Here is a 13,875-nt window from a genome sequence, read left to right as displayed (position 1 = left end):
AACCTCTTTAAATTCCTGTTAGAAACCAAGGAGGAAACTTTTGTTCCTTCATTTATTTATTGATTTTCCTGAGACCATGTTGAAGACAGCACCTGAGAAGCAGTGGGGAACACTGCCTGCCTCGCCTGCCGAAGATGCTCTTCCTTTGTCTATTAAATGTAGAAGGAAGAGCTGGAAACAATCTCACCTTTAGCCACAGGATGGACTCTTCACTATAGAGAACAGGAGACTGGGCATCACCAAAATTTCCAAGGAACTGATAAATGGTGAGGTTATAATTCGCATTTTTGCATTTTCCGAGAGGATTTCAAGTTGCGTTGGAGTGCTTTAAAGTGTGGGTGTTGTGGTCAGGATACAAATTTTAATGCTACGCACGAGCCTACCTTCATAATTGTAAACTTGGGCAGTTGCATAGCCTTTCTGATTCTCTGACTCCTCATATTTAATGAGGACAATAATATTAGCAAGCTCAAAGAATGCCAAAACAAATAAAATAATACATGCAGAGACCATAGAATGGCACTTGACACATAATAGGTACCCAGTAAACAGCAGCTGTTATAACAAACTGCAAGCTGGTGGTTTTTGGAGGACCAAAGCACCTAATTACTTCAAGTCTAATAAAATAATTATCATTTATCCTCTAATGCTGCCACTTTCCTGATGTTTTAAAGAGTAGAATTTCCTGAGGCTGTATAAAGAAAACTGATGTAACATGGATAATTCAAGTACTACTGTATCATTTACAGAGCTAAATAATGATTACATTTACTGATATAGAATGATAGTGACTATATTTACTGACATAGAATGAAACATTACTCTTTCCACAATTATCCCCTCACAAATGGCCCTGAGAAAGACCCCAAGGATGAGAAATCATGACTCAAGCCACAGAGTAAATTCTTCTGATTTTAACCATGGCTCCCTCACTTTTCCCAAGTGCATTTGATGTCATAAGTAGCTTTAAGTTCCTTTCTTAGAATTGTTTAGGAAAATTTAAATGCCTGAAGCTGTGAATTGCTTTAGCGCTAGTTGTCATGGCTTTGTCTCCTCCTTAAAATGAGATAAATCACTAAGAAAACAGAAGGAAAAAAAAAAAAAAAGAGCCAGGCACGGTGTCCCATGCCTGTAATCCTAGCATTTGGGAGGCTGAGGCAGGCAGATCACCTGGGGTCAGGAGTTCAAGACCAGCCTGGCCAACATGACAAACACCCGTCTCTACTAAAAACGTGAAAATTAGCCAGGTGTGGTGGTGGCTGCCTGTAATTTCAGCTACTTGGGAGGATGAGGCAAGAGAAGTGCTTGAACCCAGGAGGGGAGGTGGAGGTCTCAGTAAGATGAGATCCATGCCACTGCACTGCAGCTTGGGCGACAAGAGAGAAATTCTGTCTCAAAAGAAAGGAAAAGAAAAGAAAAGAAAAGTAAAAAGGAAGGGTCAGGCATCTAATAGGAGAAAGGACACCAGTGGAAAAGTGGAAAAAGAAAAAGGGTTTTTTTTTCCTTCAAATTCCAGAAAGTAATAGTATAAAAGTTGGACCATTTAGGGAAATTAACAGAGCAACACTGAAAGGAGAGGAAATGATCTGAAATTCTGAAAGTTGAAGAGAACATTATTTCCCAGGTTGCCAGGGAAAGGAACATGCTTAGCTAGACAGGCCAGGAATAAACTTTTCATGGTTGAATAATAATCCTGGATCAAAAATGTGGTGGATTTAAGAAACTTAACAGGGAGGATAATTACAAATAGGATTTTAATTTGTTCTTCTTCTTTGTCCTAACAGTATTTATTTGGAAAAAATGTATGCAAATGCGACTAATATGCATTCATACGTCCACATAAATGTCTCTAAAATTTACTGCTTGAACTATAACTACAAAACATTACTTATAATGATAACCTTACCACTAATTCTTCTTATAGTTTTGAATGTTGTATATACTTCATACTTGAAATAGGAATTCTATTATTTCCAGGACAAATAGAATTAGTTTTGTTGTTAAAACTGATGGGAAGGAAATAGTAGGCAACGTGTGTAGAGGGGAATCAGGAGGCCACTTCCTCAGGTCACAGCCCAAGAAATGGCCCAGCAACCACAGTTCATGATGTGAGGGGCCCTGGGGCAGTCTCAGGGGTGACTCCAGCATATTAAGGGTATGGCTATCAAGAAAGGAAAGACCATGGAATGTTCTATGAGAAATATAAACAAAATAAGCCTCTACCTATAGGACAGTATGAATTTCAAATTGATATCAAAATGAATGTCTAAAGGGTGGAGAGGGCAGGGCCCATAATATGACTATTTATAGAAAGTACAGGAAGTTTAAAATTTTTAGTATTTGATTCTGTGTTATGTTAACATATTAGTTTCACGTGTGCAAATGAATTATCCCCAAGTTCTACCTCCTTTTTGAACTGTTTAGATGATGGAAAATATGGCGGTGTGAGTTTTAAACTTAATGTTTAGTTTTAAATATTCTTACAGTAATACAAGATATACAGAACAAATAGAGTCTCTGTCATTTTATGTTTCCTTCTAGATCATAAAATTATATTACAAATATCTATACAAATGGGGAGAGTTATATTTTTTCTGTTTTCTCACTTAAAATATTGTGAAAATGCCTCGACTTCTATGTCCTCGTGTCATTAATTAGTATTTTATTTATAGCACCATGTGATATTAATTTGTGATAGTCTAATTTAGATAAATATCTTCCTATGATTGTATATTTTACATATTTCTCAATTTTCACTATTGTAAATGACATTGCACCATCTTTTATTATAAAACTTTCCCATTTCATTTCACTTTTAGAATATGTTCTTAGAGTTGAGGTTACTAGTATAAAGAAAATAAACATGTTTATAATTCTGAAGCTATTTACTAATATGTTTTCCAAAAGGATGACATGAATTAAGCAGTTTTACTGTAATTTTAGAAGGGATGTAGCTTAAAAATAGTATAGTTTTGAACACATGTATTATACTCTTATGATCAATTTTCCAGCTCACTTTGTGTATGTAGATGCTGCTTAAAAATAATATTGACATAAAGATTTCATATCTTACTTTTAATTTGTACTTTGCAGAACACATTCAGAATAACTATCTATTGGACTCTCATGGGTGAGGAAGCTTCAAATGTTTCTATCTATTTTATAGTAGAGGATTCTGAATCATAGTGTTTTGTTCATGGTATGCGACTAGTAGATGAAGCTGGGATTGCTAGCATAAAAAAATAGCAGAAAAAAAATACTTTTTAAGTAACTTTTCGTTAGAAGTAATTTTAGATTAAGAGAAAAGTTGTGAAGATACTATAGAGAGCTTCTGCATACTACTCACTTAGTTTCCCTTAATGTTTTCATCTTACATTACCATGGTACATTTGTGAAGACTATGAAATGAACATTGATATATACTGTTAACTAAACACCAGATTTTATTCATATTTCATTATTTTTTCTCCTGTCTTTTTTCTATTCTAGGATTCAATCTGAAACAACACATCACATTTAGGAGTATTTTAAAATGATTTAAAACCATAAATCTTGTTACCATAAATTATGAAGATGCTATACTTTCTATTGTCAAAGTTTCCACACTAATTTTCAAAATCCCTTTTATCTGAAAGAAGTGGTTGGTTTCTTTATATCTAATGAATATTTTAATTCTAAAGTGTTATTGTTCTTAGAGCAGCCCAGATAAAGGAAGTGGAGAGATTAAGAATCGTTTAATTATTAGATTAACATAGAGCCTTGTCTTTATTTCCATCTCCAACCCAATTAGGTTTTCTATGTACGATGAAGTTATTTGAAATAGGAGTGGATACTTGACAGAATGGGGGCCACAGTACTTTATTTAGGGATTACTAAAGACATTTAAAAGTGTTGTGCATTTTAAAACACCATGTCTGCACTGAGACCGACCAAATAAGATATTTAACATTTGTAAATTAATAAAAGGATGAGTAAAACCACCTTGGTCTTGGTAAAGCAAAAATTAGGGTAAAAATGTTATTTCTGCTCTGTGTCAATGGCTCTGAGAGCTTGTTCTCACCACTCAGCATGATCTTCTATGCTTCTTACTGCATCAATGCTTTTGTTTGCATTGCTTTATCTTATTCTCACAAGATATGTATGGATAGACATTCTTACCATATCCATGTACTGAAGTGGAAGCTGAGGCTTTGAGAATGTTAAGAATTTGAAGTGACTTGTTCTAACATGCCATAGAACGAGTAGGAGAGCTTGGACTTGAACCTAGGTCTATATGAGTCTGGAGCTGAAGTTCTTACTCATTTCACCTCATCCTATTTCCCGCTTTGGTTCTAGGCTAAGATGAGCACTGTTGGATCATTTATTGCCATGCTTTACTTTGCAATAAATGGTTATTGATTTATCTAATAACCTTATAAGGTTTGTTTCAGCTCATATTTTCTTGGTGATAACTTATAACTGGATATGGAATTCCTAGTGCAGACACTGCTTAGAAATGGAACCTGAAAAATGGAAATGACTGTTTTAAAGTAAGAAAAAGAATGTATATTAACATATACAATTGTATATTTGTTAGTTTTATTAACACTTTAAATTGTTTCTGTTAACTCTGACATTCATAAAAATCAGCTTATTTAAATCTCTAAATAAATCCCTTTATTCTTTTATTCACCTATTTTTTAAACAGAGGTATATATACATATAAATATACACATATACATATATTCAAACACATGCACATATATATGGTAATTGAAAAATATATTTCAATTATATGTACAGGTGAAGACACAATTATCCTTTAAAGCTGTGTCTGCCTGTGGAAATGAAGTCAAAAGTTGGAGAGTCATTATCTAGATGACTCATAGAAAAGCTTTTTGTAGATAAGATGGCTGACTTTTTAAGTGAGTAAATAGTTACTACAATTGATAAGAGCACTTTATCCTAAGTAAAATGTTCACATTTTCAAATCTGACCATCACCATAATCCTGAGAGATGAGTAGGTAAGCTATATATAAACACTCTGGTACACAATAATGCATATAAAGTTGAAACATATACTTTTAGGAATTAAACTTCATTAGACCTGATTACACTATATAAAAATTGGAAAATAATTAATAAAACCTCAAGATTCTGAAGTGACTTGTTCTGACATGCCATAGAACGAGTAGGAGAGCTTGGACTTGAGCCCAGGTCTATATGAGTCTGGAGCTGAAGTTCTTACTCATTTCACCTCATCCTATTTCCCGCTTTGGCTCTAAAATATATTTTATATATTTATAAAATATAAATATATTTATATTCAATATATTGTTTCTCTTCCTTACTTATGTGGTTGATGCCAATTTGTACATGCAAGTGTTTGTAGAAAGGCCACTCCTACTCTGCAGTTCTTACTGGAAAAGGAATATCCCCACTCCTTTCTCTGCTGATCCAGTGGAAAGGAATTGGGTGTTGGAGCCTGAGGTTCTGTGTTAATATCCCAGATTGTCTGTTATTTGCTTGAACTTAACTTCTTTAAGCATGAGTTTCCCAGCAATCAAATAGGGATAATAAGACCTAATGCAGACTACTCCCTAGGGCAGTCGGTCCTGAGCCTTCCATTGTTTCACTAGTCATCATAACAACATTCTGATGTAGACATTATTACTTTTATAATAATGATAAACTTCTATTTTCATTTTAAAATGACAGATAAGAAAACCCTCGGCACTTAGTGCATACTTTTCATGAATTAAATGTCAGGTTAGGGACTTTCTAGAGATCTTTCTCTTTTGTAAAGAATGAATTCAGAATGAATTCATTTTAAATATTTTAAAGAAATATTTGAAGAGCAGCCATAATTTTTAAGTGTCTCTTGAGCTATATGCTATTTTCTTCTAATTGTAGATAAAGCAGTCTCCTGATTAGGAATGGGATGCTGGTTATCCCTGCTCTGATTTCATGCCAATGGCAGGAATAAGTAAGTTACAATGCTCTTTCTCTCATAATTGAGAGGTAACTTCAGAATACTTCTCAATAATTCACAGCAGGAAGCCACTAGTAAATGATCAAAGCTGGCACTTGATATGAAAACTCTTTCTCTTCTCTTCTCTACCACATATCCTTTTGCCGTATTGAACCTCTGGTTGTTTTCAAGTATTCTTTAAATTATCTCCATCATAATTCTGCCTGATATGTCAGTGCTACCTCCAAGAATTTCTAATTTATGTTTTCAATGACAACAGAAGCACTCAATAATTTTGCATATGGATGAACCAACTTGTTGATGACTATGATACTACAAATTGATTTGAAACAAATTTTACTTTGTCCTAATTGCAGATTCCACATGATCCGTGTCGGAGCTTTCATCTTTTCCTTGGAAAACATGCAAAACCAAAGCTTCGTAACTGAGTTTGTCCTCCTGGGACTTTCACAGAATCCAAATGTTCAGGAAATAGTATTTGCTGTATTTTTGGTTGTCTACATTGCAACTGTTGGGGGCAACATGCTAATTGTAGTAACCATACTCAGCAGCCCTGCTCTTCTGGGGTCCCCTATGTACTTCTTCTTGGGCTTCCTGTCCTTCCTGGATGCGTGCTTCTCCTCTGTCATCACCCCAAAGATGATTGTGGACTCCCTCTATGTCACGAAAACCATCTCTTTTGAAGGCTGCATGATGCAGCTCTTTGCTGAACACTTCTTTGCTGGGGTGGAGGTGATTGTCCTCACAGTCATGGCCTATGATCGTTATGTGGCCATTTGCAAGCCCTTGCATTACTCTTCTATCATGAACCGGAGGTTCTGTGGCATTCTCATGGGGATAGCCTGGACAGGGGGCCTCTTGCATTCCATGATACAAATTCTTTTTACTGTCCAGCTTCCCTTTTGTGGCCCCAATGTCATCGATCATTTTATGTGTGACTTGTACCCATTACTAGAGCTTGCCTGCACTGATATTCACATCTTTGGCCTCTTGGTGGTCATCAACAGTGGGTTTATCTGCATCATAAACTTCTCCTTGTTGCTTGTCTCCTATGCTGTCATCTTGCTCTCTCTGAGAACCCACGGTTCTGAAGGGCGCTGGAAAGCTCTCTCCACCTGTGGATCTCACATTGCTGTTGTGATTTTGTTCTTCGCCCCATGCATATTTGTATATGCACGACCTCCATCTGCTTTTTCCGTTGACAAAATGGTGGCAATATTTTACACCATCTTAACTCCCTTGCTCAATCCTCTGATTTACACTTTCAGGAATAAGGAAGTAAATCAGGCCATGAGGAGAATATGGAACAGATTGATGGTGGTTTCTGATAAGAAATAAAATGTTAAACTTAAAAAAATCCAAAGTTATGAGTAAAAAAGGTCAAAATGATCTTAAGTAAAAACTTAATGAGATATACCTTTCATGGCAAGATATAAAGTAATGCTAGAAAAAAAGCATTAATGTGGGATCAGAAAAATTATGTTTCCACCCTCAGGTCATTCATCAACTCTGAGCTGGCAACTCAGTATTCTCATGTTCAAACTGAAGAGAGTTGAATTTTATGCATAGTTGGGATTTAATAATAAAAAAAGAATGACAAGAAAAATTATTTGTTAGACTGCTGGGAATTCACTTCCTGATTTAGAAAAAAACCTTTGTGGAGGAAAGACACACATATCCTACAGAATAGGAAGAGAAATTTACTCAAACTTACATTTCAAGTAAGAAGTTTATATTTAGGACATTGTTGTCAGTGATTCTAATGAAACAAACAAACAAAAAAAATTCAGGACTCAAGAAGGGCGCAGACCAGAGCATTTGCAGAACCTCAAATGTGGGTTTTTCTGTATTATATGATTCCATCATTTAACATGGGTTTATTACCATCTCCTTCAGGTCACTTGGTGAATTTTTTTTTTTTTATTATACTTTAAATTCTAGGGTACATGTGCACAACGTGCAGGCTTGTTATATATGTATACATGTGCCATGTTGGTGTGCTGCACGCATTACCTCGTCATTTACATTAGGTATATCTCCTAATGCTATCCCTCCCCCTTACCCCCTCCCCACATTAGGACCTGGTGTGTGATGTTCCCCTTCCTGTGTCCAAGTGATCTTATTGTTCAATTTCCACCTATGAGTGAGAACATGCGGTATTTGGTTTTCTGTTCTTGTGATAGTTTGCTGAGAATGATGGTTGGTCTAAAACACCAAAAGCAACGGCAATAAAAGCCAAAATTGACAAATGGGATCTAATTAAACTAAAGAGCTTCTGCACAGCAAAAGAAACTGCCATCAGAGTGAACAGGCAACCTACAGAATGGGAGAAAATTTTTGCAATCTACTCATCTGACAAAGGGCTAATATCCAGAACCTATAAAGAACTCAATCAAATTTACAAGAAAAAAACAAACAACCCCATCAAAAAGGGGCAAAGGATATGAACAGACACTTCTCAAAAGAAGACATTCATACAGCCAACAGACACATGAGAAAATGCTCATCATCACTGGCCATCAGAGAAATGCAAATCAAAACGACAATGAGATACCATCTCACACCAGTTAGAATGGCAATCATTAAAAAATCAGGAAACAACAGGTGCTGGAGAGGATGTGGAGAAATAGGAACACTTTTACACTGTTGGTGGGACTGTAAACTAGTTCAACCATTGTGGAAGACAGTGTGGCAATTCCTCAAGGATCTAGAACTAGAAATACCATTTGACCCAGCCATCCCATTACTGGGTATATACCCAAAGGATTATAAGTCATGCTGCTATAAAAACACATGCACACGTATGTTTATTGCAGCACTATTCACAATAGCAAAGACTTGGAATCAACCCAAATGTCCATCAGTGACACTGGATTAAGAAAATGTGGCACATATACACCATGGAATACTATACAGTCATAAAAAAGGATGAGGTTGTGTCCTTTGCAGGGACATGGATGCAGCTGGAAACCATCATTCTCAGCAAACTTTCGCAAGAAGAGAAAACCAAACACCACATGTTCCCGATCATAGGTGGGAATTGAACAATGAGATCACTTGGACATGGGAAGGGGAACATCACATTATGGGGAGGGGGGAGGGGAGAGGAATGGCATTGGGAGTTATAACGGATGTAAATGACGAGTTGATGGGTGCTGACCAGTTGATGGGTGCAGCACACCAACATGGCACATGTATACATATGTAACAAACCTGCACATTGTGCACATGTACCCTAGAACTTAAAGTATAATAAAAAAAAAAAAAAAAAGAAAAAGAAAATGCAAAAATCACCCATCTTCTGTGTTGCTCACGCTGGGAGCTGGAGGCTTGAGCTGTTCCTATTCGGCCATCTTGGGCGCGCCCTTCATATCTATCCCGCTTATCTTATTTGTCTTTGGTTACCTGTGCTTTTGTTGTTGTATCTATGAAATCATTGCCAAGACCAATGTGATGAATCTTTTCCTGTATTTTTTTTTTTCTACTAAAAGTTTTACAGTTCTAGGTCTTTGTCTTTAAATCTCTAATTAAATTTGAAGTGATTTTTAAACTATGCTGTACAATGAGTCTGTTTTTGTCATTTGGCTTATGGATATCCAGTTTTCCCAGTAACATTGTTTAAGTGACTATCTTTTCCTTAGGGTGTATTTTTGTCATTCTTGTTGAAGATGAGTTGACCATATCTGCCTGGATTTATTTGCAGAGTCTCTATTCTGTTCCATTGGACTATATGTCTGGGTTTATGCTAGGGTCATACTGCTAAAATTAGTATAAGTTTTGTAAAATATTTTGAAGTCAAGAACTGTGGTATCTGCAGCTTTGTTCTTTCTATAGATTGTTCTCATTATTCTGGGTTCTTACGAGGTCTGCATGGATTTTAGAATATTTTTGTTCGTTTCTGTATAAAAAGCCACTGAAATTTTGATAGGGATTGGATTGAATCTGTTGGTCCCTTTGTTGTATGAACTGTTAACAATGTCAGGTCTTCCAATCTATGAACATAGGGTACCTTTTCATTTATTTATGTCTTCTTTAATTTTGTTCATCTATAATTTGTAGCTTTATAGCACAAGTCTTTCATCTCCTTGGTTAAGTTTATATCTACAAATTTTATTCTTGACTGAGAATGGTGGTGCATTCCTGTAATCCTAGCACTTTGGGAGATTGAGGTGGGGTGATTCTTTAACCTCAGGAATTTGAGGCAAGCCTGGGCAATGTAGTGAGACCTTGTTTCTACAAAAAAAAAAAAAAAAAAAAAAAAAAAAAAAAAAAAAAGGCTGGGTAGGGGGTGCATGCCGGTAGTCCCAGCTATGTGGGAGGCTGAGGCTGGAGGATGGCTTGAATCCAGGAGATTGAGTCTGCCATGAGCCATGATTGCACCACTGCACTCCAGTCTAGGCAACAGAGTGACACCTGTCTTACAAAAATAAAATAAAATAAAATAAAATAAAATAATTTTATTATTTTTGATGCTATCCTAAATGGGATTATTTTCTTAATATCCTTTTCAGTGACATTGTCATTAGTGTATAGAAATTCAACTAATTTTTGTATTTGATTTGTGTTCTGCAACTTTGCTGTATTTTTTGAGGTCTAACATGTTTGTATTTGTTTTTGTATTTTGTAATGTCATCTTTAAACAGGGATAATTGTGCTTCTTCTTTCCCATTTGCATGTCTTTTATTTCTTTAACTTGCCTAATTGCTCTGGCTAGTACTTTCAGTACTAATTTAAATATAAAAATAAATTTTTGAGAATGGACATTCTTGTCTTGTTTCAATGGATCTGGTCATTTTTAAATATGAGGCACTGTTATTTTATGTCAGACTCTCTCCTTTCAGAATATTTAATAATTGATTTTTAAAATTATTTTCATTTAGTTTTTTCGATATTCAATATTATCGAAATTATTTATCTTTATTTTTATTTTTTGAGACAGGGCTGGAGTCTAGGTTGGAGTGCAGTGGTGCTATCATAGCTCACTGCAGCCTCGAACTCCTGGACTCAGTGATATTTCTGCCTCATCCTACAGAGTAGCTGGGACTACAGGTATGAATCACTACAACTGGCTAACAATTTCTTTATGTATTTATATGCTCTGCTGTTGGGTGCAGATATAGTTAATTGTTACGTCTCTTGGTGAATTAATCATTTGATCATTATATTAATAGAATTATCTTCTTTGTGTCTTTTCACAGTTTTTGGCTAAAAGTTTATTTTGAGATATAAATATAGCTACCTCTGCTTTCTTTTGTTTTCCATTTGCATGGAATATTTTCTTCCATTCCTTCACTTTTAATCTATGTGTGTTCTTACTAGTAAAATGAGCCTCTTATAGGAAGCATATAGTTGTATCTTGTTTTTTAATCCAATCAGTTGCTGTAAATGTTTTTACTGGAGAATATAACTCATTTATATTTAAGGTAATTATCAATGGGTAAGAACTTACTACTCCCATTTATAATTTGTTTTCTGATTTTTTTTTTCAGATCTTTTGATTCTTTCTCTCTTGTTGTCTTCTTTTGTAGTTTGAAGGTTTTATGTGGTGGTGTGCTTTGAATTCTTTCTTTTCATGTTATGTGAAAATAATACAGGTTTTTGTTTTGTGGTTACGATGGGGCTTACATAAAATATCTTACCCTTATAACAGGATACTTTGCGCTGATAACAACTTGCCGCCTTTCATTGCGTACAAAAACTCTATACTTTCATCCCATTCACCTTTTATGATTTTGATGTCAACATTTACATTTGTTTTTGTAATTTTTATGCCTTACCAATTTCTTGTAGCTACAGTTGTTTTCAATAGTTTTGTCTTTTAAACCTCAATTATGGATAAAATTTCTTTACACACTAATCTTACAGCATTAGAGAATTCTGAGTATGAATTACTTATGCCATTGACATTTTTTTAGTTTCGTATGTGTCATGCTATTAATTATCAGTCTTACAGTAATTCCTCTGAAGACCTCCTGGTGATGAACTTCCTTAACTTTTCTTTCTCTGGGAAAGTTTTTATTTCTCCTTTTGTTTCTGAAGAACAGCTTTGCCAGGTAAAGTATTCTTAATTGACAGTTTGTTTGTTTGTTTTCAGCACGTTGAATATATAATCCCAATTTCTTCTTGCCTAAAGAGTTTCTGCTGAAAAATCTTCTGAAAGCTGTATTTGGGTTTCTTTGAATGTGAATTTTTAAAAATTTTTAAAATTCTTGCTGTTTTCAGTATTCTTTGTCTTTGATAATTTGATAATGATTGTCTTGGTGAATTCCTCTCTCAGTTGAATTTGATTGGTGACCTCTAATCTTCCTGCACCTGGATGATGTTGGCTTTCCCCAGATTTGCAAAGTTTTAGCTATTATTTTCTTGAATACGTTTTCTGGATCTTTTGCTCTCTTTTCTTCATAAACTTCTTAAAATATAAATGATAGTTTGTCAGATTATGTCCCATGATTCCTGTAGGCCTTCTTTTTTGTTTTTCATTCTTTTTTATTTTTGCTCTTCTAATTGGATAGTTTCAGATGTCTTATCTTTGAGCTCACTGATTTTTTTCTTTTTTTTTTTTTCAAAACTGCTTTTGTAGCTTTCTATTGAATTTTTAAATGTAGTTATTCTTTATCTCTTGGAGTTTGATTTTCCTTTTACATTGTTTCTATTTCTTTGTAAAATCTTTCATTTTTCATTGTTTTCCAAATTTTTTTTAATTTTGTGTTTATGTTTTCTTAAAGTTCTCTGAACTTCTTTAAAAGGATTAGTTTGAATTCTTTTGTCAGTTGTTTCACAGATCTCCACTACTTCTGAGTCTATTATTAGAGATTTATTAGTTCCTTTTGTGGTGTCATGTTTACCTGACTTTTCATAATCTTTGTGTTCTTAGATTGATGCCAGTGCATTTGAGAAGATAACCACCTCTTCTAGCTTTTGAAGCTGTTCTTTGGCAGTGATAAACCTTTATTACTAGTCTAGTCTGGGTTCTGGATGAGCTGGCTGGTAGCAACTCCAGACAGGCAGACCATGGTGTTGGGTTATCTAGTGCTGCTGGATAATGTTTTGTGCTCCGAGGTTAAACGATACTGATGGTTATGCTCCATGGACTGATGAGATCACTCTGACATCAAGCGGAGCTGATGATTGGCACTACAAACATCTCTGATTAGGCAAGGTGACAGGTTGTCTTTCCTAGATGCACCATGGTTGTTTGGAATCTGTAGTTTTGCAGAGCTGTGTGCTGGAATCTGAAACTGGGTGAGGTCGATGGGCTTGCTGTTAGGCTACACAAGTATGGCAGGGCCTAAAATTATGCTTGATATGTTTTGACTTGGGCTTGATCTCAGCCTGGGGTGGTCTTAAGCAGAGTACTGAGGCTTGGTCAAGTCATGATGCAGCTGCTGGCGTTGAATGGGGGCAGAGGCTCCCTCCATGGATAACACTGACTTGCAGTTGGCTCCTGGGTTGAGGAAGATGTGAAAATGTGGCTTTCCTCAGTTCTCTGGTCCAAAAGTCTTTCTCAGACTCACTTTCGAGGTCTGGGATATTCGTGATAGTATTTTTTTGCCTCTGGATAGTTGCTGGTTGAATTTCTGTCATCGTCAGGGGAGTGAAAATGGGGAACTCCTATTATGCCGTGCTGCTAACATTACTTTCTGTGATCAATCTCTTTGTCTTTTTATTCTAGCATTTTATTTACAATGTGTCTTTATGGCAATCTTTTTAGGTTCAATGTATTTGGAAAACTTTAAGCTTCTTCAATGTCAATTTTCATTTCCTCTTCTATGCAATGTATAAGAGTTTCTGTTGTCCCACATCCTTGTCAACATGTGGTGGTGTTATTATTTTGAATTTTGGCCATTCTAATAGGGGTATAGTTGTATCTCATTGTTTTAATTTGCAATTCCTTAATAACAGA

General features: G+C 35.4%; 2 protein-coding genes across 4 annotated transcripts in view; both read left to right on the top strand.

Moving 5' to 3' along the window:
* LOC126936175 (olfactory receptor 5D13-like) overlaps positions 1 to 13,875 on the top strand; it is a 69,331-nt gene continuing 55,456 nt past the window's right edge. For all 3 annotated transcript variants that reach the window (XM_050758644.1, XM_050758641.1, XM_050758642.1), the window contains exons 1-2: positions 1 to 266; positions 10,912 to 11,021. The gene's annotated coding sequence lies outside the window, so the exon portion shown is untranslated. The remainder of the gene's footprint in view (positions 267 to 10,911; positions 11,022 to 13,875) is intronic.
* LOC126936111 (olfactory receptor 4C15) lies at positions 6,166 to 7,310 on the top strand. The gene has a single exon (XM_050758555.1). The coding sequence runs from the start codon at positions 6,273 to 6,275 to the stop codon at positions 7,308 to 7,310; it is 1,038 nt and encodes a 345-aa protein (XP_050614512.1). The 5' UTR covers positions 6,166 to 6,272.

The sequence above is a fragment of the Macaca thibetana genome, chromosome 14 (genome assembly GCF_024542745.1).
Source record: "Macaca thibetana thibetana isolate TM-01 chromosome 14, ASM2454274v1, whole genome shotgun sequence".
NCBI classification, from domain to species: Eukaryota; Metazoa; Chordata; class Mammalia; order Primates; family Cercopithecidae; genus Macaca; species Macaca thibetana.
The sequence above is the reverse complement of the archived record's forward strand: the minus strand, read 5'-3'. Positions and strand labels throughout refer to the sequence as shown.